Source organism: Agelaius tricolor, unplaced genomic scaffold, assembly GCF_023055355.1.
Source record: "Agelaius tricolor isolate 1412-34295 unplaced genomic scaffold, bAgeTri1.0.p SCAF_50, whole genome shotgun sequence".
NCBI classification, from domain to species: Eukaryota; Metazoa; Chordata; class Aves; order Passeriformes; family Icteridae; genus Agelaius; species Agelaius tricolor.
In genome coordinates, this window is record NW_027269310.1 from 1266320 (window position 1) to 1293950 (window position 27631).

The 27631-nt window shown below is 50.0% G+C and overlaps 2 protein-coding genes across 2 annotated transcripts in view; one reads left to right on the top strand and one right to left on the bottom strand.

The window, feature by feature from the left end:
• Window positions 1-922: 922 nt before the first annotated feature.
• On the top strand, window positions 923-13007 carry LOC139604349 (synaptonemal complex protein 1-like). Its single transcript, XM_071455531.1, has 5 exons — window positions 923-1127; window positions 1789-1851; window positions 2694-2810; window positions 11525-11617; window positions 12522-13007. The coding sequence occupies exons 1-5, from the start codon at window positions 1065-1067 to the stop codon at window positions 12564-12566; spliced, it is 381 nt and encodes a 126-aa protein (XP_071311632.1). The 5' UTR covers window positions 923-1064; the 3' UTR covers window positions 12567-13007.
• Window positions 13008-19400: 6393 nt separating this feature from the next.
• The window catches only part of LOC139604387 (zinc finger protein ZFP2-like), a 521402-nt gene continuing 513171 nt past the window's right edge, over window positions 19401-27631 (bottom strand). The window contains exons 4-5 of the mRNA XM_071455557.1: window positions 20327-20462; window positions 19401-20244 (exon numbers count right to left, since the gene is read on the bottom strand). Coding sequence (XP_071311658.1) covers window positions 19717-20244; window positions 20327-20462 — 664 coding nt within the window. The 3' untranslated portion in view covers window positions 19401-19716. The remainder of the gene's footprint in view (window positions 20245-20326; window positions 20463-27631) is intronic.

Here is a 27631-nt window from a genome sequence, read left to right on the forward strand (position 1 = left end):
CATTTTCATTGAGCAGCTTATGAAGTTCCCATCAACATTAGCAGCTCTTTTTAGAAAATAAAAGAAGGGTTTCTTAGAAGTACTGAAAATAAGTTAAAGGCAAGAAGGAAATATTTACTAATGCTTGTTAATTTGGCACTTAGAAATGAACTGGAGTCTTGGAAGGAGAAAATGGCAAAGACAGGTGAAGAGATGAGAAGTACCCTGGATGAAAGAGAAGAAAATGTATGTCATGTGTCATGCAAATATCTTACAGAACCTGTAGGAGAGCATTAAATGTAAAATCTGTGTTGGGATTTTTCTGCAAAGCTCTGCCTGGGGGATGTGATCTCTGCCAGAGGTTTCTTCTCTCTCAGCTGCTGCCAGCTGTGCCATTGTGTGTGCCCATGCTGAGCCCTGGTATTTCAAAAGACAAGCACAGTCACGGGGATGTTCACTCTTTGCTGCAAGTTTCATATTAAAGATTTGGTTGTTTTCAGGCAAACAGAGAACCTGCTTTTCTGATTTTTCATATACCCACACAGTGAGGGATGGGCTCTGGATTAGCTTTTATATGTAGTGTGAGTTTTAGCTTAAATAGATTCAAACATTTTTACTTTTCTTTCTGTTGGTTCAAAGCAACCTGGGGTTTTTAGCAAATTTCAAAATTTCATTGTAACAGTCAAAGATTTACAATTGTCATTTCAGGTAAAGAGCACTGAAAATGAAATTTCAAGAAAGGAAAAGCCATTGAAGATTCTAGAAAATAATTGGGACAATTCATTTTTTCATGGATGTAGGGAACTTCCTACAAGTGTATTTTTAAATTGTGAAGATATTGGGGTATTTCTCTTCTTCTTTCTTAATTCCATAACCACTAAGGAACTGGTTCACTGCTATTGATTAACATCTTGTGGTACTTTATGGCTAAAACTCTGATTATTCTAACATGTCAGCTGGTGTTGCAGTCCCATTGGAACAAACCAGACTGGTGCAAGTGCAGGTTTGAGAACATTTACAGGAATTGCTCACATAGGGAGTCATTTGTAGAACTTACTAATGAATGTCTGAAATCTCTCTTTCAGATGAACAATTTAAAGCAGCAGGTGGAAAATAAAACCAAATGCATTGAAGAGTTGCAGCAGGAGGTGGGTAGAGATTTTAATTTCACAAATACATAAACACATTATATTTTGGGCTGCCTTTTCAGCAGGTTTGTGTCTGCTGTGATATCTTTAGATACACCTATGTAATTTAAAAATTCTCCTTTCTTATCCTAACCCTGAGCAAATTAGGGAGTCATCTCAGGAATCACTTGATTTGTTAAATGTGCCTTAATTTGAAAAGAGCAATTACAAAAATAATATCTTTAATAAACTTCATTTTTCATTTAGTGCATGGTGTTATTTTTGTACTTGTAATAAGTATCTCAGTTACCACTAGTAGAAAATAATTCTGCACTGGCACAAACTGTAGTAACTTCACTGTAAATATAAAGAACTTGTTTTTTTTGTCATGACATCTTCACACCTTCTGTCAGCAGCATCTTAGTTGTAATTCCCATTCTGCACCTCATTTGTTATTCCCTGCTCTTGCTCAGGAGGAGCCTTTCTTAAGGTCATGAAGAAACAGTCATTATCACAGAAATTAGTTGAACATTCATTTGTTTGAAGAATTGTTCTGGAACCTGAGCTGCACAACAGAGAGTTATTTGCCTGATGAAAGCTGGAATTTCTTGATGCAGTTAAACCATTACATAATTCTATTTACTTATTAAGGTACAGTGCTTGTTTTGTCTTATTTCAACAGAATAAGGTGCTGAAAAAGAAACTTACTGCAGAAAGCAAGAAAAGCAATACTTATGAAGGGAAGGTAGGTTTAAATAACATCCTGTAGAAGATGAGGTGAGTGTTTTTAAGTGCCACTGTAAGTAATGATAATACTTGTTCAATACGTTCTGAGCTGCTTTGGGATCTGGGATACAGACTTTGCAGGAATGAGCTCACAGTTTTTAGAAGATGCTTCCATTTGTAATCATTGGGCACTGACTGTTGGACATTTAAGAGATGGATTCACATTGCTATTAATGATGTTTCTAATCTGTTCCTTTTTTTTTTTCTTTTGTTGATAGTGGACTGAACAGGGTTCAGCAACCTCATTGTAACAGAAAAGCATTTAAAAGACATATACATATATGTATATATATATATTACTTTTTTAAGGCTGTTCTGCAGTGGTAATCCCTCTGATGGGAATATTGTGTCCAGCTTTGGGTACTGCACTTGAAGAAAAGTGGACTTCTTTGAGGATATTCATATGATAACCTTAAAAGGAAAAACTGTAATCAAGATGCACAGCTGGGAGAAAAATGTACCATAAAAGCTGGTAAAATCTGATACAGATTTACAAGAGAGGGAATCAAATCTCCATCTGTATTTGTTTTTTTCTGAGGCATTCACAGCATTTAGGGTGACTGCTTAGGGCAGTCTTCCCCACTGGGCTGTTGCCATTCTTTCTTTGAGTATTTTCCAACTCACTTCAGGCCAAAGTTCAACTCTTTATTAAAAAAAAAGCTGAACTTTTAAATAGGAAACACTTTATTCATATACCTGAACAGTAACAGTGTGTTTGTGCTCAAAAACAAGAGGTAAGAAAAAATCATTAACACAGTAATTCCTAAACAAATAACAGCAGCAATTCTGCATTCTCAAAAGGTGAATAAATTGCAGTTAGAGATGGAAAATATGAACAAGCAACATAAGGAAGCAGTTGACACCTATCAAAAAGACATAGAAACAAGAAAAGGAAATGAAAATAAACTTCGTGAAGAGGTGAGAGGTGTTAATTTTTACTGCAATTTAATTTTTTTTAATTTAAAATGTTTTTATGAAGCTTTATTGGCCAGAGTCCTTGCTCTTCCATTTCAGACATGAATGGAATTTGTGTATGCCTGTGAGCAAAGCTTCAGTACATGAGGTGCTTAGGCTGACGTATTTGAATATGTCTTTGAAAATAAGAACTCCATTAAAACTTCTTGCTTTCAAGATATAGTTCAAAGAAATTCCACCCTTGGTATAAAGTCAGCATAGTTAAATTAGATTATAACTTCTCCCATATTAGTATTTTTCTGCCCACACTTTTTTTTTTGATGGCAATGCTAAGAAATGTTAGGGCAGAGTGCTTGAAATGGCCTTTTGGTTTGAAGTGAACTTGCCTGCCATGGCTGTACCTTTGATCCTGCCCATTTTAACAATCTGCAGAAAAGATGAGGGATTTGAAAGGGATCTGAAAAGCAAATAAAGCCCAAGTGGGACTGCAAACTTTGCACCCACAGGGGAAAGAAGAAATTAAGATTAAAAAGAAATATATGGTTATGTTGATGAATGAAATGCAATTTATTACTGACAGGTAGAAAAGATGAGGTTGCTTTGTGATGAAACAGCAATGATACAGAGAGAAACTGATGCCAGATGTCAGCACAAGATAGCTGAGATGATGGCACTGATGGAAAAGCACAAGGGAAGAGATTTTCCTGCTTGCTGTGGTTTGCAGTGTGTGATACCATGTTAACAGCATGTTTATAACTTGTGATACCACGTTCATGACCTTTCCAAAGCAGAAACAGGCCTGAATCTGGGAAAAGGAAGCTGAACACATGCTGGACTTTGCATCATCTAAAATCAAATTCATTTGAAGATTTTCAAAAGATTCCTATGGGCAGATAAATTCCATTCATCCAAACTTCTGGGATTTTTAGATTTTTTTCAGTTCAGGCTTCCTTTGATACCATCTGAGTGCAATATTTTTCAGTATCAGTTTGGCTCTTTCTCTGAGATGCCTTAGTGACTGTCAGCAGTTTAGCTGACACATTTTAGTTTTCCTTTCTTGGAGCAGTGGCCGGTGAAAAGTGAAACGCCCAGGCTAGATAAGTGTCCAGCCAACCTCCAGCCAGTAAGGCACTTCCCCAACCCGGAGTCAGGGGCTTGTGCCTAAGGCGATGTCAGGCCTTGCGGACGTGTGGCCGCAGTAAAGAGCTCCGAAGTCGCAGGATGAAATGAAGAGGCGACCCTCAGTTTCTTCGGGGGGGTGGTTTTATTGGTAGGGAAACGTGCAGGTTCGGTGGAAGAAGCTGAGAGCCCCGAGGCAGGGAAAAAGCCTCGGTTTTACAGAGGGTGGGAGGGGTGAAAGATAGCAAATCAGAGAGGGATACATTAAGGATTGGCATGATCGGAGAACCCATCAAACACAGTTGCGGGAGAGACCCTGGCCCCTAACCCAATCACTCGACACCCTGGCCCGAACTCTCTAGAAAAAGAGGCAGGGGTGTCGAGTGACAGGCAGGCTGCCAGGGGTGGGGAACAAGAAAGATACATTTGGTAACCAAGACAACTGGGGAGGGGTTTGGGGATTGACACAAACTGGTAACAGGACAGGACTTTCTGAGAGAACAATGGAGGGAAAACTGAACAAGCATAAAACACACCACAACATCTCCCCCTTTTTCGTTTAAAAATAAAAGAACTGTAAGGGCAAACACCGTCCATTGGGGGAAAACTAAAAACAAACAAGAGACAGACATAAGGAATGACTCTGAATCAGGTCCTGCCTGGGGCAGGGAGAGGGTTAAACTGGGAGTGGCTCCATCCCTGGGAGCTTCCGCCGCCGCCGCCAACATGCCTCCGTGACCTGTTCTACGTTTTCTGCTCTCAGAGTCTTCCCAGGGCGGAAGGGCTTGACCCACTTAGCGGGGATCCATCTCGGACCTGAGGGGGTGGACACGCAAGCGTATCCCCTCCCCCAAGTCACTAGATCGAAAGGCCCCTCCGTTTTCCAGGTCTCCGGATCCTTAATCAGGACAGGAGGCCTGACCCTGGCCTGCAGCTGCTCATGTCTCCCGAAATGTCGCACGATAGGCGGATTGAGATTTTCGAAAGAACAGTTTAGGAAGTTAATGGTAAAAAGCGCCTTCGCGAGACGGATATGGGGGGACTCCACCTTCACAGCCACTCGCTGTTGTTCTAAAACTCTCTTCAGGCTCTGGTGGGTCCTTTCTACCACGGCTTGGCCTGTCGGGGAATAGGGGATGCCGGTCTTATGCTCTATTCCCCATTGTTGCAGGAAGCTTCGCAGCTCCCTGGATTTATACGCCGGGCCATTGTCTGTTTTCAGGACCTTGGGGATGCCCAGGACAGCAAACGCTTGAACTAGGTGTTTTTCACAATCTGCTGCCTTTTCCCCTGTGTGGGCAGAGGCATAGACTGCGCCGGAGAAGGTATCCACTGAGACATGTACGAATTGCAGACGGCCAAAGGCAGGGATGTGGGTAACATCCATCTGCCACACCTTGCAACTAGATAGACCTCTGGGGTTAGCTCCCAAGGGTATTGTTGGGAGCTGGTGGGACTGGCATTGAGGACATGTAGCCACGATCGCCTTGGCCTGTTCGCGTGTAAGATGGAATTGTCGAACAAGGCCAGGGGCGTTCTGATGAAATTGCTGGTGGCTGATCTTGGCCTGACTGAACAGATCAGGGAGTGGGGCAGCTTGAACAGGAGCGGCAAGAGCGTCAGCACGCCTATTGCCTTCCGCAATAAATCCAGGCAAATCGGTATGTGACCTGACATGCATCACATAAAAGGGTTGCTCTCGGTGGGAGACTAAGTTCACAAGTTTAGAGAGCAAGTTAAACAAAGGGATGTTTGATACCTCCTGTAAAATTGCATTTTCGGCTCTGGAAACCACACCCGCGACATAGGCTGAATCAGTGACCAAATTGAATGGTTCAGAGAACCTCTCAAAGGCTCTGACGACTGCGTCCAACTCAGCAACTTGAGGTGAACCTTCCACCTCTGTGACATCTGCCTCCCACCGCTGAGTCTGAGGATCCTTCCAAGTCATCACTGACTTGTGGGATGCTCCAGACGCGTCTGTAAAAACTGTCAAAGCCTTCAGAGGAGTTCTACTCTGAACTGATTTTAGAGACAATGTGAATTCCTGATTGAATAATTTGTGGGCCGGCCGATCTACTGCGATTTGGCCGGTGTAGCTGTCCAAAGCCAGTTGAAGCATCTCATTTGTTTCCAGAAGGTTATCAATCATCTTTCTTTTTAGATGGCCTGAATCGAATTTTAAAGGAATGTGGATGCAGTCAAAGTCACAACCTGCCAACTCTCTGATCCGCGATCTAGCCTTTCTGATCAATTCTGCCACCAGCTCGGCTGGCTGCGTCATCCTTTTGGACCTGTGATGGCTGAGGAACACCCACTCTATGATTAAGAGGGGATCCCCCGAGCCCCGGTCCTTGCCCTTGATGGAATCATCCCACTGGAAAATCACCCCATGGAGGTGTGGCAGCTTACCTAGAACAATGAATTTAAATGGCAGGCCCGGGTGATATCTGTGGGCCTGCCTGGCCGAGATGGAGTTTTGGATCTTCTCCAGCGCTGTCTGGGCCTCTGGGGTAAGGGACCTTGGAGAACTAAGCTCTTCTCCCCCTTTCAATAAATTGAAAAGGGGGGCTAGGTCTTCTGTTGGAATGCCTAGCCAAGGCCTTACCCAATTCAAGGACCCACACAGCTGGTGGACATCTGCCAGGTTTTTGATGTTAGTTTTAATAGCCAATTTTTGCGGAACAATGGTCCGCTTCGTTATTTCCAGGCCCAGGTACTTCCAGGGTGGCATCTGTTGAATCTTATCTTGCTGGAGCTCGAACCCTGCAACAACCAATGCATCGATTGTCAGGTCAAGCGCGTGGGTAAGTAGGTCGTTGGTCGGAGCGCACACTAGGATGTCATCCATATAATGGTAAATGATGGTGTCTTTGGCGGCTGCACGAACTGGGGACAGCAAGGAGGCGACGTACCATTGACAGATCATCGGGCTGGCCTTTAGGCCTTGTGGAAGAACTCGCCAATGATAGCGCTTGCTTGGGGCTTCACGGTTGATGGCAGGAACCGTGAAGGCGAAACGCGGAGCATCGTCCGGGTGTAAGGGAATTTGGAAAAAGCAATCTTTTATGTCAATTACGACCAAATTCCAATTTTGGGGGAGCATCGTTGGGGACGGCATCCCTGGTTGGAGAGGCCCCATATCTTCAATGATGTTGTTAATTTGGCGGAGGTCGTGAAGGAGCCGCCACTTATCTTTGTTGGGCTTTTTGATAACGAACACTGGGGAGTTCCACTCTGACATGGTCTCCACCAGGTTGCCCTTGAGTAGCTGCTCCTTAACAAGCTCATTGAGCGCCGCTAATTTTTGCTTGTTGAGCGGCCACTGCACTACCTGTACTGGTTTATCAGATTTCCAATTCAGTTTCCAGGTAGGGCGCTCATCAGTGACTGCTGCCCGAAAAACTTGGGGAGCTGCTGGGAGGTCAATTCGGGCTCCCCACTGGGCCAAGAGGTCTCTCCCCCACAGGGGTTCCGTGTAATCTAATACGAATGGGCGCACTGAAGCCAATTGCCCATCCGGCACCGTAATTTGTACAACGCTCTTTGATTGACGTGCCAATTGTAAACCCCCGACACCTCGGACGTGGCCAGGCGCGTTTTGCAATTCCCAATGTGACGGCCATTCTCGGGAAGGAATGATCGTTACATCTGCTCCTGTGTCCAACAAGCCTTTAAGAGGCTTGCCCTCTCCCCCTTTTGAGATATGACAGGTGACATGAGGCCTTTCCCGCCCCAGGACCTGGGCCCAAGCTACTGTTGGATTTTGGAGTTCAGCCGGAGGAAACCCCAGGGCCCAAGTTATTTCGGGAACAGGGATCGCTTGCGCGATCACCTGTCCCTTGGGCAGGAAAGTGGGGGGTTGGACACAGTGCAGCCCCACGGCGAACAGTCCCGGGTCAGATGGCAGAAGACCTGGAATTATGTTCACCTCTAAAGGTGTGTGCTTAGTGTCTCCGACAACGACGTACTTACACCTTATCCGCCCCCAGTTTCCTGGGCATTCCGGGCTGACTGACACGAGTTGAAAATCGGAGTTCTTAAGATGTAGTGGCTCCGTCAGCTGCAGCCGGAAGGGTCTGAAAGCAGAAAAGGTAGTTAGCACGGGTCTAGGTTGGAGACATGCAACATGTGACAAGTCCGGTGAGAATATGTCTTGTTTGGCAGGCGGCGGTCCCTGAGATCTCCCCTCCCTGCGTGGTGTTAGTTGTCCCGCCCTATTTTTATCATGGCGCAGGGGGGAACTGCGCTCAGATGTTAGTTTTTTGTCTGGGTTTTCCCCAGGAGTCCCTGCCCCCTTTTGAATTCATAAAATTCCCGCCGCAGCGGGCAGTCGGGCATCCAATGCCCGAGCTTTCCGCACAGATGGCAGGGTGATTTGGCGGTGGAAGGACCGGGAGCAGGCGAGCGGCAGGTGGCTTCAGAGAAGGTGTTTTCAGGCGCCTCTTCTGCGGCGCTGACTCGGGGTGGCAGCTGTTTTCTCTTCTCTCCCTCCCTAGATGGCATGATTAGGACTTTCCGGGTGCAGACTTCGAGCATATCGTGCAGCGAGGGGGGTGGGTGCATCGGGAGGCTGAGGATGGCATCCCTACACGCAGAGTTTGCATTCGTGGATGCTACTTCCTTCAGGATATGTTCCCGGGCAACTTCGTCCGCCACTTGCTGCTCGACAGCTTTTCGAAGACGCTCGACAAAATCAAGGAAAGATTCCTCGGCGCCCTGAAAGATTCTGGAAAAAGAAAGGAGAGGAGCCGCCCCCGGCAGCGCCAGGAACGCCTTCTCGGCTGCCCGCGCTGACTCCCGGAGTGCTTCCTGGGGGATGGCACTCGCCTGCGAGTGCCCATCTGCCCAGTTGCCGGTCCCAAGGAGTTGATCGATGGCCAGGACATTGCCCGTTAGGTCCAGCCCCGTGTGGGGCCGTTCCCACAGGCTCGGGAGGGCCTCCGTCACTCCCCTCTTCCAGGCTGCCTCCCACATAGCCCGCTCGGTGGGATTGAGCAGACACGTGAAGAGGCGCCGGATGTCAGAGGGGGTGACATCGGCTTCGGTAAGTGTTGCCTGCAACACTCCCCGAAAGTATTCGCTGTCCCGGCCGTAATCTTTCTGTGCCTTGCACAGCTCCTTAATTTGTGAATGGTGTAAGGGGACCCACTGGCGACGCACCCCACCATCTCCCTCTGGATGGTAAACAACCGGGGCTGCGGATGGTATCGCAGCAGACCCCGGTTCCCGGTTCCCAACTGCTGCCCCCCCCCCGGAACCCAAAGTGCGGGAGCCAGCAGGGAGAGCGTGGGAACCGGGAGAGGAGGAGGTAGGGGCGTGGCTGGGAACTTGAGCAGGGCAATCCGATATCGAGGGACCCTCCCAGGAGGCGGAGACAAGGGGTGGAACCTTTTGACTGGCAGGGGGTGGAGAGATGGGAGGTGGTATGGGAGGGACCGAGGGAGGAGCTATGGGCGGGGATGTGGGAGGAGAAAGGGGAGGGACTACTGAAGAGGAGGTTTCTGGAAAGGAGGAGGGACCAGGAGGGGGGAAGGACGAGGGGGTAGAACACTGGGAGTGGCCGACTGGCAGGAAGGGGTTGGGACTTGGGAAGAAGGGATTCTGGGGAGAAGAAGAGGGCTTTCCCGCCATTTCAGCCATGTGGTTGCCTCCATCTTGGGCCCCATAGGAGCCATTTTGGGGAATTGGAGGCGACTGGGAGCAAACTGGGGACTTAGAAATTAGGGTTTTGGATTTTGGGGTTTTAGAAACTGAGGACCTGGGGGCGGGAACAGGAGAGGTAGGGGAAGACGAGGAGCCCCTAAGAGACTGGCCAGGACTCTTAGGGCGGGGGGGCCGAGGATTTTGAAGGGGGCCAGGGGACGAATGGTCACCCTGCGCGGGGCTGGAGCGCGCTGCACCCTTCAGAATCCCGGTTTTACGTTTATGGGGACGGGAAGAAGGGTTAGGGGTAGAGGGAGAAGTAGAAGAACTGGGGCACGAACTAAAACTGACCGAAGGTTTTTCTGAGTTTCCTCCTGCTTTCAGGATAGATCGAATTTGTGAAATCCAAAAAGCTAACGGAGAAAGCGAGGTGTCTCGTGATCTAATCAAGTTTGATAACGTGGCATTTGCCCTCTGCCAAAAGGCAGGATCTTTAATTAGATCGGGGGAGACTTCGGGAAACTCAGAAAAAAGCCATCGGATTAATTTTTTAACTTCCTTTTTATCAACGGAACAACCCCCCCCAACTAGGATACCCACAACTTGGTAAAACAGCCCCTTCTGAGCTGCCGAGAGCGAAAACTTTGCACCCATCGCTCGATGTTATAAGTGGCAGCTGCGGAAAAGCCCCCCCCGTTCCAGTAAACGCGAAAGAAAAAAAATAAGGGTGCCCACCCCCGGCCCCTGTCTAGAGAAAAAGAAGGGTGGTGACGAAACACCAATAGAGGGGAAGGCGACAGGGAGAGTAGCAGAATACTCACGAAGTCCGGAGGCGACAAACGAAAAGCTGGAACGAGGGGTTTCCTGCGACAGGACGACTCCCAGGTGCAAGGAGCTGCCGTCCAGGGTCCCCGGGGAGCGCTACCTCGCGCACAAGGTCTGCTCGACCACAGGGTAGTTCCGCGACCGCTGGGATTCTCGAAATCCCGTCCGTGGGGTCCACGAATCCGAGAAAAGGGGGGGCCCCGCGCTGGGCGCCAAAACTGGAGCAGTGGCCGGTGAAAAGTGAAACGCCCAGGCTAGATAAGTGTCCAGCCAACCTCCAGCCAGTAAGGCACTTCCCCAACCCGGAGTCAGGGGCTTGTGCCTAAGGCGATGTCAGGCCTTGCGGACGTGTGGCCGCAGTAAAGAGCTCCGAAGTCGCAGGATGAAATGAAGAGGCGACCCTCAGTTTCTTCGGGGGGGTGGTTTTATTGGTAGGGAAACGTGCAGGTTCGGTGGAAGAAGCTGAGAGCCCCGAGGCAGGGAAAAAGCCTCGGTTTTACAGAGGGTGGGAGGGGTGAAAGATAGCAAATCAGAGAGGGATACATTAAGGATTGGCATGATCGGAGAACCCATCAAACACAGTTGCGGGAGAGACCCTGGCCCCTAACCCAATCACTCGACACCCTGGCCCGAACTCTCTAGAAAAAGAGGCAGGGGTGTCGAGTGACAGGCAGGCTGCCAGGGGTGGGGAACAAGAAAGATACATTTGGTAACCAAGACAACTGGGGAGGGGTTTGGGGATTGACACAAACTGGTAACAGGACAGGACTTTCTGAGAGAACAATGGAGGGAAAACTGAACAAGCATAAAACACACCACAACACTTTCTGTTCCTCTATTTTGCAATATCTTTAGCAGATACATTAATAAAGATGGCACAGCTGGCTCTTAGTCCTGAGCACATATTGCTGCACAGAAATCAAGCACTCTCTGCCAGTCCACAAAATAATACTTGAATTGAGCATTTTCTGGTTTACAGTTTCTGCAGAAGCATCAATGAATCTTTTCTTTCTGAATCTTAAGAGCCTGGTTTGAAAGAAATGATGTTTTAAGACTGGATAACTCTATAATTGTAACATTTAGTCACATGTTTTGAGTTTGTTGTTGGTTTGGTTTTTTTAACCCAGAATGAATATGATAAAATGGTTGAAGAAAAAGATGCAGAGTTAAAAGTCTATAAAATGAAACAGCAAAAGCAGTTCTCATCAGCAAGAGCACTGGTAAGGAGTACTTTCCAATGTTCAGTAATTCAGTGAAGGGGCTGATGTCCTTGTGGAGTGGTTTTATACTGGCTAAGGGCCAGGCACACACAACAAAAACATTCACTCATTTTTCTCTGCTGTAGTTGAGCAGAGGAGGGGAAAGAAAAATTCAAGTTGAGATAAGGATTAGGAGAAAAACACTTTGAGGGTAAAGCAGATTCAAACTTAAATAGCATCAAAAATTTATTATTAATAGAATTAAAAATGGGTAATGAGAATTAAAATAAACCTTTAAAACACCTTTTTTCCCAATCCCTGCCTCTTGCCCACCAACAGCACAGAGAGACAAAAGATGTGATCTTCAGTCAGTTTGTGACTTCTAAAAATCTTTTTTCAGGTTGCTTAGAGAGTTTCTTTTTCCTGCTGTGCTCTGGGGTCTTTCCCACCAGAGACAGTTCTCTGGGAACTTTTCCAGTGTGGTTTTAATTTTTACCAGTAGCAGTCCCACCCAAGCTGCTGCAGCAGATCTTATTCTGGGCACTAAAAACTCCAAATGTTTCTAGAAATGAATTGGAGTAGCAGTGTGTTTGTGTCTGCTCTTGCAGATAGTGTGTCATGCTCTGACTTCCCACTTGGAATAGGAAACTTTTGTTTTAAATATTTCAATTGTGCCCTCTCAGCCCTGTTCTCCCAAGTGTTTTAAGGTCTTACCTTGAACATTTCTGATCAAGTTCCTGTTTCTTATAGTGCTTCAGTCTTTTTAAACAAGCTAAAGCAAAGCTTCAAGTACAGGGTTGAAAAGCAAATAGAATTCTCTTGTGTACCTAATGAGTGTCCCTGTTAATTACTGTCTCACTTGGGACTGTTTTCTTTTTTCTGGGCTGTGCATAGTTAACCCTGTCCTTTATTTAATGGTTTGTAGGAAAATGAGCTGTCATGTTTGAAAAGTGAACTGGCCTCCCTTTAGGAACAACTGAAAGCAGAAATTGAAGAAAAGGTGGAGTTTTTTATTCACTGAGCAGTGGGGGTGAGAGGTGTGGCCTGGGCTTGTGCTGTGGGAGGAGTTGGATAAGAAATGAAACTGAACAGAAAAACAGGGACTTTTGAATGCTGGGGTTGTGCTAAATCTGGTCATGTATTTGTGTGAACTTTGTAACAGTCTGTGATTATAGATTATATATAAATAAACAAACAACAAAACAAAACTCTCCTTTATTTTAGTTAACTTTAACTAGCTAAAGCAAAAAAGTTCCCTAAACTGTAGGGGTTTTTCAGTGACTTTTGAATGCTGAGGTTGTACTAAACCTGGTCCTATTTTTGTGTGAGCTTTGTAACAGTCTGTGATTATAGACTGTGCTCTGTAATTACACCAAGAAGATTTTTAACAACTGAATTCAAAGAAATATTTCCTTGCTCTCACATAACTCTTTTGTAGGAGAATCTTGTAAAAGAGCACTCTCACAGTATGATTCCTGAAAGTGAAAAGAAACACAAGGTAACTTCAACTTTGTAATTGCTTTTAGAATTTGGTAGTGTTCATATGTGTAGAATCAATTGAAGTGCCACGATAATTTATTTGCATTCAACAAAAGACATTGGAATGCTTTGGACTTCAAACTTTTTAAATTATAGAAAATAAAAATTTATGTTCCTGGGACTCCTAAACCTTGTATAGATCTATACAGTGAATCTACTCATGTAAAAATAGAAAGTCTCCAAATTATATTCCTAAAATAAAAAAGATAAAAATAAAAAATATCTCCTTCAGTGCAGGAAGCCCCTTGGGCAGTCCAACACTGAAGTTTTGTAACTCCTAACAGTGAATTTTTCTTGTTGCATTTTTCTGCCTGTATTTCTTACTTCTCTGTAGATGATTTTTTTTCCCTGGGATAAGAAGGGATTTTAAAGGGTCCTACCATTCCATGGAGATATTAGACAGCAGTTTCTGGAAGGGCTCCCACTGTGTAATTTTTCTTGCTCAGTTGTTGATTTTTTTATGTCTCTGGAATTGTTTTACTCAGTCTTAAAAGTGTCCATTTGTAAAGGCACTTTTCCTCTATGGAAGAGAACAAAGCTGATCTAGCTGTAAAAATGGTCAAAGTGTCAAAGTAGTCCTGACTGCAGAACTTACCCTTCTTCCCTGTCAGGAGTTCACTTGTGGGTTTCATATTGGAGCAATGGAATCCAGCACCACTTTGATGTTATCTGTCTGAAAAAGGACTGCACTGGACCATTCAATGCTTCTCAGTTTAACTTCTAGTGAAAAGACTATTTTAAGTAACACCAATCTTGATATAGCTATCAATCTTTCTCTGAAAGCCTTTCCCTGCAGTTTTGTTTGTTCCCATTTTCTTTGATGTTTGATATGGTCCACATGTAGTGGCTACAGTTCAGAATAACCTGAATTTCTGCAGATAAGCATGAAGAACTGAAATACAATGTGCCATGAAACTCAGCTCTTCCATAGCTTCCCCTTCATTCTCCTCATTTGGCAACAAAAATAATATAAAAAATGCTATTTCCACCCCACCCCACTTTGTTTGGGTCATTGCTTCGTGTTTGGATGGAAAGAGAAGAGTTCCACCATTTCTCTCAGGTGAATTCTTGGACACTCAGACTGTAAACTGGCTCCTGAGTTTGGCTTTAGATTCCATTCTTGCCCCACAAAATAAAATCTAAAAATAGAAACGTTTTCTTTCCCAGACATATGCTATCAAGACTCCTCCAATGGATAAAATGCACAGTGGAAGAAGCACAAACCTGCCTTCAGAGCAGAGCAACAGGAAAAAGCAGAAAGTGCTTGTGCAGCTGGACACTCAGTCAGACAGCTCTGAGCACACTGACCTCCTGGTAAGAGTCAGAGAGCAAATCCTGTGCTGAGCACTTCTTTGTGCTCACTGCTGGCTCTGAGAATGAAAATAAACAGTTTGGGCTTCCACATTCAAGCCAATATTTATGGGTATATTTTTAATTGATTGGTTCTTTCTGGAATTGTATGTACATAATTAACATGCTTTTTATTGAACTGTTTTGCCTTATAATGACATCTTAATGTTTTTTATTTTTCATAGTTTAATATCCTTAGGGGGAAAGAAAAAGTAGTTTTTAATATAGTGTGAGTAAGTAACTTTTTCATTTATTAGAGCATAGTCTCGGAAGAAGAAATGTTTAAAAATTTGTACAAAGATTATCCACAAGCTTCACAATTACATTCCACAGCACCAAAAAAGGTATGTTAGCCTTTCCTAAGATTAAAGCAAGCAGTTAATCAGATTGTTTACAGAAACTAAAGGATGGCTTTATTTTCCTTCCTAGACCCCAGCTCCATCCAGTGTGAAATCTCCAGGCTCTGCTCTGAAACTCAAAACCATGAGGAGAATGCGCGAGGCGGGCTGGGCTGCGCTCTCCAAAATGGACAGGAAAAGGAAAATTAAAGATGTTGTAAAGTTCTTTGCTTAAAATGCAGAAACACCCAGTGCCCTGGCATTGCTTGCAGGGTTGTTTTTCTCTCAGAGTTAGTGCTTTGTTGCATTTTTCTGTCATACTCAGTGTGTTCAATACTGTGTTCATTCCTTCACACATACGAACTTTATAGATCTATAACTGCAACCCCTGCAGAGCATTTTCCACCTTTCCTCCCTTGTGCTTCAAAATGTTGGGACAAAAATTGGCCAATTTGAAATTTTGAAATAAATAGAACTGCATAGAAAGTTGTTTCAAAGCTGTTTCTGGCATTAGAAAGTCTGGTTTTAAAGAACTTCTGTTCTTTTAAATTTACTCCATTTTTCTTAACACATAAATACATAGTGGAAGAAATGTTGCTGTTCAATGTATGTTCTTTTACCTGAAGTCCTCTTGCTTTTTCCTGCATTTTAATGGCTGTTAGACCTGTCTTTTTAGACTGTTTTGTTTTCAGTATGTTAAAATGGTTTTGAAACTTCTAAAATTGCAGTAGAATTGCTTGTATTTAAAAAGATTTCAGCTTCATAAGGAGTAAAAGATGCACGGTATAAGATCGTGAAAACAATGTTAAGATGCCATTAAATTGTTTATCTGAAATATCAAGTATGGGACTATTTGTTATTGCTTTAAATATTTTAACACAGACAGAAATCACCCACCAGCTTTCCTAGGGACCAGCAGAAGTCCAAGGATAGATTAGAACATCTATTTCTGTATTAATCCTTGATTAATCTTGGTTTCACAACAGCGACAAACCCTACTTCACAGCCTAGACATAACAAGAAAACTACATGTTAAAATATAATGCAAAATCAAAAATCCCAAATGCAGGTGAAGTGGGAAGCAAAATAGATTTGTTTTCTTCTTTTTGTGTAGTCTTAGGGATAGGCCAGTAGTTTGGGTTCCTTATGTTGAGCTGTTGAGCAGCGATGTAAATGAGATTTGTTATTGTATGTAGCTAACAAATATTGTGCAGAGATCTGGAAGAATCTGCTGTGCTTTCCCCATGAGCACTTGAAAGTGAAAAATGGAAGTTTGTACTGCCCACTTCTGGACTCAAACAGTAACTAATCAACTAGAGCCTTGGTATTTCCTAGGGACATGAATCCATGGGATATCACAGAATTCTCCTGATCCTGTGAGTGTGTCCTGTGAGGTGCTGTGTAAATCACCTGAAAAAGTACAAAAATATTGCCAGCAACACTGCAGAAAGCTTGCAGGAAATGCAAGCAGCAGGGAAGGGTGTAAAATCCCATCTGCCCGTTTCTGTGCCTGATTTTATTTATGGGCTGAGGGTGCCCTGCTTGCTGCCATGGCCACAGTGCACAGCTCCATCTCTCCTGTCTCCTTCTCTGGCCTCAGGCCCAGTTCCTTGGAGCACCCCATGGGGGAGAATCCTGGCAGTGAAAGAGACAAAGAGCCCAAACTCCTGGGCTCAGACTCAGACAGGTCCATGGGGGAAGGAAAAGCTGTGCAAGGAAGCAAAACCAGGAATTCATTCCCTGCTTCCCACGGGCAGGTGGGTGTTCATCCGTGCCCAGGTGAGCAGGGCTCCAGCCCAGGCAATGGTGACCTGGGGACACAAATGCCATCACTGCCAGCATCCCCCCCCTTTCTGCTTCTTCCCCCTCTTTCCAGACTGATTCTTCTTCCACATGGTCTGGGAATGCCCTGGGGTCAAGTCAGGTCACTGTCCCAGCTGCGTCTCTGCCCCTTTCTGGTGCTCCCCAAGCCCTCGCTGCCAGGGCAGGATGAGGAACAGGAAAGGCCTCGGCTCTGGGCAGGAACAAAACCTCCTGGAACCTTCCCTCTGTTTCCAGGCCAAATCCAAGCCCTGCCCCAGAGAAGCCCCTGGAAGGAAGTTCAGTCTCCCCAGCCCAAAGCAGTCCCCAGTGCCCATCCCCAGCACCAGGCACTGCCTTCCCCAGGGCGTCTCCTCTAGGAAAGGGATGGCTCAGCGAGCACCAGGCCGATGGCGATTGCAGCTCGGGGGAAAACAGGCGGGAGGGGATCCCTGCTTGGAGTTCCAGGGGTGCTTTATGGGCCAACACACCCGAGGGGTCCAGGCACCAAGAACCAAGAACAAAGCAGGGTCCAGGCTTTTATATGGGACAAGGGAGGGGGAGCTTTGGTGTCGCCATGATATTTTCTGAAACTGAGAAGCTGAGAAGCCTCACAGCAAAAGAAAAACAAGAATTATCTGCTGCTGTGGAATGCAACAGGTGCATCTTTGATTGGTCCATGTTGGTTGTTTCTAATTAATGGCCAATCACAGTCAGCTGGCTCGGACTCTCGGAGAGTCATGAGCTTTTGTTATCATTCTTTTCTATTCCCTGCTTGCCTTCTGATGAAATCCTCTCTTCAATTCTTTTAGTATAGTTTTAATATATCATTTTCTTTTAAGATAATATATATCATCAATAATAAATCAGCTTTCTGAAACATGGAGTCAAGATTCTCGTCTCTTCCCTTGTCCTGGGACCCCTGCAAACACCAGCGCACTTTGGGCCTGAGGGCCAATGGGCAGAGGGAACAAGGGTGGTGCAAAGGCGGGACAAAAGGGCAGCAACCAACTGGGATTCAGGGGAGGAGCTGCAGGCAATGGGAACCAATAGGAAGGCAGGAGTGGGGAACATTCTAGAACTGGGGAGGAGAACAAGGATGATGGAACTTGGGTCATCAACATGTAAGGGACACGATGCCACCAGGACACACAGCAGGGGACAATGCCACCACACCTGCGGGGACGCTGCCACCAGGACGCCTCCAGTGACACCCAGCATGGGCCCACATGGCCCCTGTGGGTGACACTGACCCTTGCCCTGTCCCCAGGGGCGGTTGGGGTCCCCTGAGCGCGGTGGCCCTGGGACACCCTGGTGGCTGTCACTCTCTCCTGGGCCACTTGTCACCAGCTGAACAAGTTCCCATCCTGCCCTGGTGGGTGGTGACATTTGGCTGGGACACCACAATGGTGGCAGGGGGGACGTGGTGGCAGGAACTGCATCAGGCAGCGCCATGGCTGAGATGAAGGTGCTGGTGGCACTGTGGTGGCACAGGTGGTGGCCTTGATGCTGTCCCAGTTCATGTCCCCATCCATGATCATGTCCTCCCATGTCACCATCCATGGCTGTGTCCCCCCCCATGTCCCTGTCCATGGCCACTTCCAACTCAGGTCCCCACCCAGGGCTGTGTCCCCACGTGTTCCTATCCAAGCCTTAGTTCAATGTCTTGATTTTTACCCCAATTTCAGGGCTTTCAAAGGTATGAACAGAAACCTTTGTGTTTGAAGGCAAAACCAAAAGGATTTATGTGTCCCTGCCAGAAGAGCATCCACGTGCTTGGGTGGGTGAGAAGAACCTTTTTTGGAGGGGTTTCCAACCCCACTGTCTCCAAAATCATGGGTTTTGCCCCAGTCTGACCCGATTTGGTTGTAGAAGATGCCTGTGGGGCAGAGAGAATTAAAATGATGGATTGGTATTGGAGAAGACCTCCAAGGCCACCCAGCGTTACTTGATGCCACCAGGAAGACGCAAGAAGTGAGATTTTTCTGGGGTCAGAAGTCGACAAATCTGCTCCATGTCGCTATAGGACATGAAACAACACGAGCGCACACACCACTGTTCTCAAGGTGAGAAAAGGGAAGTTTATTTCCTGACTCCAACATTTATAGTTTTCCAAAAGTGACAGTGGATTGGAGGGTGACAGTGCCACCTCTCCAATGACACTGGACAAACCAACAGTCCATCAAATTTCTTCTCCTCCATAAAAGAATGCAAAACAATAAGTTATTTACAGGAAGTATGTGAGAAAGTTTGCTACAAGAATGTAAACATCAGAAGGCTTAGAAAAATCTTCAAAAGTCAGGGCGACAGCTCTCCACAATGGATTTCTGATGTTGGTCTGTGGGTGTGTCCAGGTGCTCACGGGGAGCCAGGAGCCAGCCAGGTGTCTTCCTAACACAAATCAGCAGCACCACAGATCACCAGGGCTCTGCCCAACGGGGTCACTGGGGATCATCCACTGCTGATCCTCCAATGAGGGATGGAGCTGTGGAGCTGGAGCAGCACACAAAGCTCTTCCCGCCCTGGGAGCACTCCCACAGCTTCCCTCAGTGCTGGATGAAGCGGTCCAGCTGGAGAAAGATTGATTGATTGTCCTTCTCGGACGTCCCGGCCGGCTGTCCAGCACCGCTAGCAGTAGGGGGGCACTATCCCGATCTCCGTGGTTGGGGACAGCACCTAAGGCAAACGCTCTGTGCCATGACAGCAGTGTTACCTTGTGGCAGGACATGGCTTGGCTTATGGCTACAGTCAGCAGAAATGAGAGAGCGCTCTCCAGCTGTGGTGAATCCAGGTTTATTGGGTCCCAGGGGAAACCGACAACCAAAGAGAGCGAGGGGGAAGTTGCAACAGCTTATAAGGAGGGAGGGACACAGGGGAGGAGTCAGTCCTTGGACGAATAGGGTTTCAGAGGGGAGTGGGATACAAAAGATTGACTTAGGGAAAACCCCAATGGGGATAACTTGAGGGTGGGGCCCCAGCCCCTGAGCCAATCACTCGACGCTCTAGCTGAAAGTTTCTAGAGAGTTCTAGAGAGAAGGGTGGGAGCGCCGAGTGACGGACAGGGCACTGGGGAGGGATTTGAGAAAGGGTACATTAATCTCCAAGACAACTGGGGAGGAGTTGGGATAACTGGCAGCATAAAGGAGGAAAGGGAGAACCAGGGCAGAACCATTGCATGATAGGGGGAACAGAACAGTCCAACTTATACAGACAACACAACAGCTGGATGCATTGGTGTTGGGTCAAGGCTGACCTCTGGGAGAAGCTCTTCCCACACCAGGCACACTCATAGGGCCTCTCCCCACTGTGGATGCGCTGGTGGGCACTCAGGTGGGCACTCGTCCTGAAGCTCTTCCCACACTCCCCACACTCGTAGGGCCGTTCCCCCGTGTGGCTCCTCTGGTGGGCAGTCACTTCATAGCTGGTCTCGAAGCTCTTCCCACACCTGGGAGACTCGTAGGGCCTCTCCCCGGAGTGGATGAGCTGGTGCCTGAGGAGGCTGCACTTGTCCCTGAAGCCCTTCCCGCAGTCGGGGCATCGGAAGGGCCTCTCCTCTGTGTGAGTGCGCTGGTGATGGAGGAGATTGGAGCTGATCTGAAACCTCTTGCTGCATTCATCACACTCGTAGGGCCATTCCCCGTGTGGCTCCTCTGGTGGAAAATCAGGCTGGATCTGGCTCTGAAGCTCTTCCCACACTCAGGACATCCGTAGGGCCTCTCCCGGTGTGGACGCGCTGGTGGCGGATCAGGTTGGAGTTGTGGCTGAAGCTCTTCCCACACTGCCCACACTCATAGGGCCTCTCCCTGGTGTGGATTCCCATGTGGGAGTTCAGGCGGGAGCTCCACCTGAAGCTCTTCCCACATTCCGAGCACTTGTGGGACTTCTCCCCATCCTGAAGCTGCTCAGGGACCCCCAACTCTGACCTGTGGTCACCTTCCCGGCCCAAGGTGGGTCTTTCCTCCTCGGATCCCCGTGATCTGCGTTTGCAGCCCCTCCTTGTGTGGGATCTCGGGGACTTTTCCTCCCCGTTGGATTCCTGTGCCCTGGAGCCACTCCAAACGGGCCTCAGCCACCAGGTTCTGCTGTGGGGATTTGTCCTCCCTGCTCTCCATGCTCAGCTCCTTCCCTGGGGGAGGAAGGACAAGGAGAGGATGGGATTTGCCTCCGTGCCACAGGGAAGGGGAAGGAGATCCCCCCAGTGCATCCCTGGCTGGACAGCATCAGCAGTGGGGCTGTCCTGCAGCCGGGGGCCGTGCTGGGCTGGGAGATGGAGCAGGAGAGAGGGGGAAAGGGGCACTGACTTCCTCCTCACCTGCCTGGGTGTCCTGGGGCATCTTCTTCCTCCTCGCAGCCTCCTCCGCCACCTGGCCAAGGTTTGGGAATGGGAAATCCTGGTTTGGGGGGCAAAACAAGGGCTGAGCGTGTCGGGTTTGATGGTCCCGGTGCCCAAGTGCAGCTGGAGAAGTCAGCGCCCCTTTCAGCCTCGGGGGGCCCGGACCCCGCTCATCCCCAGCCTCCCCCACCCCTCCAGGCTGCCGGGGGTCCCTCTGCACCGGGATCGCCCCTCTCCGCCATGGATTTGGGGCGACTCCCCCTCCCCGCTCACCTGCGCCTTCCGGAGGGGGCGGAACCGGGGCAGCCGCGGCCCGAGCGGGAGAACCGCGTGGGGTTGGTGCTGCGGCTCCTCCTCCCGCTGCTCCTCTTCCTCCTCCTCTGGCCCTCCTCTTCCTCTTCTTCCCGCTCCTCTCTCTCTCTTTCCCTTTCCTTTTCCTCCTCCTCTGGCCCTCCTCTCCCTCCCGCTCCTCCTCCGCTCCCAGCCCGGCCCGGGCAGTGCCGGCACCCAAAAGCAGCCGCGTTCTGGCCTGGGGGGGTTCCAAAGCGGCCCAGCCACGCCCGGCACTGGGAGCGATACTGGGAGCACTGGGAACGATGGTGAGAGCAGCGGGCGGGAACTGGGAGCGCTCTCCCTGCCGGTCCCGCTCTTACTGGGAGCACTGGGAGGGAACTGGGAGCAAACAGCGCCCGGACGCGGCTGCAGCCGGCGGGGGTGGGGCCGAAGCTGAGGGCGTGGTTATGCAAATCAGGGAGCATTTGTGCGCTGGGATTGGTGGGCGGGAGCAGGGCGGAATTTGCACGGTCACGTGAGGGGCGAGGGGGGCCGGAGCGATGGCGGCGGCGTCCGGGGAGAGGGAACCGGGAATGGGGACAGGGAATGGGGAGTGGGGACAGGGAATGGGAATGGGGACAGGGAATGGGAATGGGAGATGGGCAATGGGGATGCGAGATGGGCAATGGGGAATGGGAATGAGAATGGGGACCGGGATTGGGAATGGGGACAGGGAATGGGAATGAGGAATGGGGAATGGGGACAGGGGACAGGGAATGGGGCCTGTACTGGGAATGGAGCAGGACGGGACTGGGAGTGGGGTGACACGGGAAGGGGCGGAGGAAAGGGGAGTGACAGCAGGGAGGGGGGTATCCGCTACAGGGGACACCAGGAAGTGGGACAAGGGGACACAGGGACAGTTCCAGGCCGGGAAGTCCTTGATCAGCAGCCCCAGAATCTCCACCAGCATCTTCCAAAGCACCCGGAGCCGCTCGGCCTCGTGTCCCCAAAGCCCTGAGCAAGCCCCAAGTCCTTCCCAGGAACTCTCAGCTCCCTCGGACCCAGCATCCCCCACACCTCTGGAACAGCCCCCCACTTCTCAAGCCCCATCTTAGTTCAACATCTTTATTTTTACCCAGGTTTTGGGTAAAAGCTTGGAAAGAATGAAGAAATGTGAAAAGAAGACCCAGGCCATGAGGAGCCAGGAGGATGTGGAGCCCCCAGCCAGGTGTCTTCCCACCAGGGATCACCGGCACCACGGATCACCGGGGCTCTGCCCACCGGGGTCACTGGGGATCATCCAGCGCGGATCCTCCCATGGGGATGGAGCTGGAGCAGCGCACGGAGCTCTTCCCACACTGGGGGCACTGGCAGGGCTTCCCTCAGTGCTGGCTGCGTTGGTGTTGGGTCAAGGCTGACCTCTGGGAGAAGCTCTTCCCACACCCGGTACAATTGTAGGGGCTGTGACATCCCAGGAACAGGGCTGGGATGGGCTCTGGTGCCTGGGACATCCCCAGCAGCAGCGGGGCTGGGATGGGCTCTGGTGCCTGGGACATCCCCAGCAGCAGCAGGGCTGGGATGGGCTCTGGTGCCTGGGACATCCCCAGCAGCAGCAGGGCTGGGATGGGCTCTGGTGCCTGGGACATCCCCAGCAGCAGCGGGGCTGGCTGTGATGCTCTCCAGTGCCTGGGCCGTGCCCAGGGGTGCTGCTGGCTGGGGTTGGGTTGGTGCCTGTGCAGTGCCCAGGGCAGGGTCACAGCGGGGCAGCTCTCAGTGTCCCCAGCAGGCCACGCTGTCCAGGGCAGCCGTGCCAGCGCTCGCTGCGCACTCGGGGCAGGCTGGGCTGGACGGGGCTCGGGGCACAAACGCCGCCCCCGGGGCTGGGCTCTGCCCCTGCCTCTGGGGCCCAGCCCCTGCTGGCAGCGCCTTGGGCAGGGCACGGGGCTGCTGCTGGCCCAGGGGGACAGGCCTTGCCCCCTGCCAGCTGCCCGGGCCCCTCGGGTCCCTGTGCCACAGCCCTGTGCCTCCTGTCCCCGCTACTCCCCGCCACCTCCACTCCCTCCATCAAAGCCCCACTCAACCTCTGCACTGTGACCTCTGGAAAGAACAAAAGAACAGGAAAGAAAGAATGAGAGAGGGAAAGGAGAAAGGAAAGGAGAAAGGAAAGGAAAGGAAAGGAAAGGAAAGGAAAGGAAAGGAAAGGAAAGGAAAGGAAAGGAAAGGAAAGGAAAGGAAAGGAAAGGAAAAGAAAGGAAAGGAAAGGAAAGGAAAGGAAAAAGGAAAGGGGAAAGGAAAAAGAGTAAAAAGAAAAGAGAAACATGTAGCCATTTGGCCCTGCCTGGATGCCAGGCACCCACCAAAGCTGCTCTCTCACTCGCCTCCAGAGATGGACAGGAGAAAAAACAGAATGAAGGCTTCATGGCTTGAGTTAAGGACTGGGACAGATCATTCAGCAAATGCCATCATAGGCAAAACATTTTTGAAATTACAGGTATTAATTGAATTTCTTTCTATCCAGATCAGGGCAGGATAGTGAGAAGTAAAATAAAGCTTCACAAACACCTTCTGCCTGTTCCTCCCTCCTTCCCAGCTCTGCTCCTCCCCCAGTGGTGCAGGCAGACAGGCACTGGGGGCTCTGCTCCGTTCATCACCCGTTGTTTCTCTGCTGCTCGGGGAGAGGAGTCGTTCCCCTGCTGTGCCAGGGGTCCCTCCTGAGACACTTCTCCATGAACTTCTGCAGGGTGAGTTCATCTCACGGACAGCAGCTCTTCACAAACTGCTGCAGCTGCCTCACTCTCCCAGGGGCTCACAAGTCCTGCCAGGACCCTGCTCCAGCGTGGGCTCCTCTCTCCACGGCTTTGCAGGTCCCTGCTGGGTCCCTCTCCAGCACAGGTTTCTCATGGGGTCCCAGCCCCTGCTCAGGCACCCCCTGCTCCAGCACGGGCTCCTCCAGGCGCTGCAGGTGCATCTCTGCTCTCCGGGCCCTCCATGGGCTGCAGGGGCCCAGCTGCCTCCCCAGGGGCTGCCCAGGGAATCTCAGGGCAATCAGCTCCAGCCCCTGGAGCAGCTCCTGCCCCTCCTCCTGCCCTGCCCTGGGGTGTGCAGAGTTGTTCCTCTCACGTGTTCTCACCCTGCTCTTCCCTGCTCACAGTTACACCTACACCATCACCCATTTTCCTAAATCTCTTGCCCCAAAGGTGTTACCACCATTTCCAAGTGGCCCAGCTTTGCCCAGCGGCCGGTGCATCCTGGAGCTGGCTGGAATTGACTCTGTGGGACACAGAGGAGCAGCTGCTTCCAGCAGCCTCTCACAGAAGGTGCTCCTCGAGCTCCCCTTACCAAAACCTGGCCATGCAAACCAAGTATAAGCATGGCAGGGTTTTTATTACCATTATTAATTCTTCTTTTTGCTATTGTCACTATTATTGCCCCTGTGATGTCACACTGCCCCTGTGATGTCACAGAGCCAACTCTATGTCACCGTGTGACGTCATACAGCAGTGCTGTGAAATCACAGAAGACTGATATCCCAAAGTCACCCTGTCATGTCACAATCTGTTTTGTGACGTCACAGCCTGCTCTATGATGTCACACAGCCACTAGGTGATGTCACAACCCACTCTCTGATGCCACAGAGCCACCCTCTGTGATGGCAGACTCTTCTCTATGGCCTCATAATATGCTCTGTGATGTCACAGCTAGTTCTGTGATGTCACCATCCCCTCAGTGATGTCACAACCCTCAAGAACTCAGTTCTAATAAAACACTGAAGTTTCTTGTACTTTGAAGAGATCCCTGTCAGGGACACAACTGAGAAAGTGTCCCCAGGTTCCAGCTAGAGCAGAACACTGCAGGCAGTGATGCCAGGTGGCACAAACAAGGCAAAGGTGTCTCTGGTGCTGAGCACACCTGGATGTGTTTCAGGAATGCAAAGGGCCAAGGCCTGGCCAGGCAGATCCTGTCCCTCCCTCCTGGCTCAGGGCTCTTCCCGGGATAGGCACTGGCATGTGGGGATGTGCAATGCCAGGGGCAGGACCGTGGGGCGGTCCCTGCCAGGCTGCTGAGCAGGGACAAGGAGGCCATGAGGCCCCAGGCCTGCAAGGGTCACTTGTCCCCTCCTGGCCCCAGGCCCAGCAGCCATGGCCAAAGTGCTGCCCAAGCTGGCTCTGGCAGGGCTGTCTTGCAGCTGCTGCCCATCCCTGTGCCCTGTGCAGCCCAGGCTGTCCCACGGTGTCCCTGCCCTGCGCCTCTGTCCCTGCAGGCTGTGGGCATCCCCCGGCTGCCCCACCTGGCTGGGCCCTTCCTTTGCTGACAGCTCTGCCTGGCCACTGCATGGTGTTTGCAGGGATTGAGCAATTAGGGCAAAGCTGTATCGCACTGTCTGTAAGGGGAGGAGTTCCTTAATAAGTACAGTAGGCTAGGATATAATATAGTAGAATAAAGCCATGGATCAGCCTTCTGCAATCATGGAGACAATGCTAATTATGACCTGGCTGGGAGCCTGCAACAACAGGCAAACACTGCAGTACTGATAAACAGAGGTACAGCCAGGGGAGGGAGGCAGGTGGAAAAGGCTTTGTGCTGTCCCTGCTCTGAGGGGATGCTCAGCACGGCCTGAAGGTCTGCATATAGGAGAAAACAACAATGAACACAGAACAGCCAAATGATAAACAGGCACCAACAGCAAGAAGCCCAAGTTCCCTGGGGTTGGAAGTTTGAGGATCTGGCCCAGGGCATTGCCATGGCACAGGGGCAGGGAAAATGTATTGGCCATGTGCAGCAGAGCAGTGAGAAAGCCCCAGGCCCAGGCAGCTGCTGCCATGTGGGCACAAGCTCTGCTGCCCAGCAGGGTCCCGTGGTGCAGGGCTTTGCAGATGGACACGTAGCAGTCGGAGCACGTGAGGGTCAGGAATGAAAGCTCTGCTGTGATAAAGAACAAAAAGAAAAAGACCTGTGCAGCACATCCAGTGTAGGAGATGGTGCTGGTGTCCCAGAGGGAATTGTGCATGGCTCTGGGCACAGTGGTGCAGATGGAGCCCAGGTCAGTGAGGGCCAGGCTGAGCAGCAAGAAGAACATGGGCGTGTGCAGGGGGTGGCCCCAGGCTACGGCGCTGATGATGAGGCCGTTGCCCAGGAGGGCAGCCAGGGAGATGCCCAGCAAGAGGCAGAAGTGCAGGAGCTGCAGCTGCCCCGGCTCTGCCAATGCCAGCAGGAGGAAGTGGCTGATGCAGCTGCTGTTGGACATTTGCTGTGGCTGCACGTGGGCACCTGTTCATGGAGAAAAGGACAGTGAAGGGTTAGAGGAGATACCTGTAACCAAAATCAAAGCCATTTCCCACACACCCTCCTTTGTAATACACAGGGACATGCTCTTGTGTTTCAGAGTTCTGATGTTTTCTTTTTAAGCTCCTTCCATGGACTTCCTGGTACTCTTGGATATCAGAAACCCTCAGCATTTCTGCTGCCCTCTGGTAGAACAGAGTGATTTCCCTGAGGCAAGATAATGAGTGGAGGCTGGGGGCAGATGATCTGTCACTTCATTCTGTTTGCAGTTCCTCTGGGCTTTCACTTTGCTCAGCTGGAGGATGTTCACACTCCCATGTTCCTCTTACAAACGCCCAGGTACCGTGAGAGCAGATGGATCCAGCAGAGCCCAGCTCCACTTCTGTACCCAAGGACTCACGTTGCTCATTCCACCAACCCAGCAGCATTTTCAGGGTCACAACACCTCTGCCTTTGCCCATGGGTGTTATCACTCAGAGATGCTCCAGGACAGGTTTGCACGCTGGGGTGAAGCTCCCAGCCTGGACTGAAATGTCAGAGGGACTTGCAAGTGTCCTTCTGCTGGCATTGGCTGAAGGGAGATGCAGCTCCTTCCCTGGCTGCCCTGACAGCATTGCCCAGAGCCGGGCCCTGGGGACAGCGTCACCCTGAGCCAGCTGTGCCCCTCCAGAGCCCCCAGGGCCGGGCAGCTGCTCCCAGCCCTGTGCTCTGCAGAGGGAACTGGGCCCGGGGCTGCAGAGCTGCCCCACGGCTCTGCTGCAGCTCTGCCTGCACAGGAGGGGCTGCACACCTTGGAGCCCCGGGCCTGAGGGCAGAGGCTTGGCTGGGGCACAGGAGGGAGGGGGCTTGTTCAGAGGGAGGGGCTGCACTGCAGGGGATCCTGTGCACATCTCTCAACTCTCCCTGCCACAGCATTGCTGGGTTCTGTTTTCTCTCCTTCCCTGATCCTCTCTCTGCTTCCTGGAGATTTTCCTCCTGCAGGGGTTTCCCTGTGCCTGATCTCTCTGTACCAGCACTCACAGAGCCCAAAGCTCTGTGCACTCTCCTTGGCCTGACAGAACCCTGCCTGTTTGCAGGGCACTGCCTGGGGGCAGCTTCTCTTTGCAGCTTGCAGAAAGG

What these genes read in the sequence shown, in the direction of transcription:
- LOC139604349 (XM_071455531.1), top strand. Translation starts at nt 1,065, where the DNA reads ATGAACAATTTAAAGCAGCAGGTGGAAAATAAAACCAAATGCATTGAA. An exon ending in TTGAAGAGTTGCAGCAGGAG is followed by an intron (nt 1,128 to 1,788) that starts GTGGGTAGAGAT and finishes TTATTTCAACAG; the next exon opens with AATAAGGTGCTGAAAAAGAA. An exon ending in TCTCATCAGCAAGAGCACTG is followed by an intron (nt 11,618 to 12,521) that starts GTAAGGAGTACT and finishes AATGGTTTGTAG; the next exon opens with GAAAATGAGCTGTCATGTTT.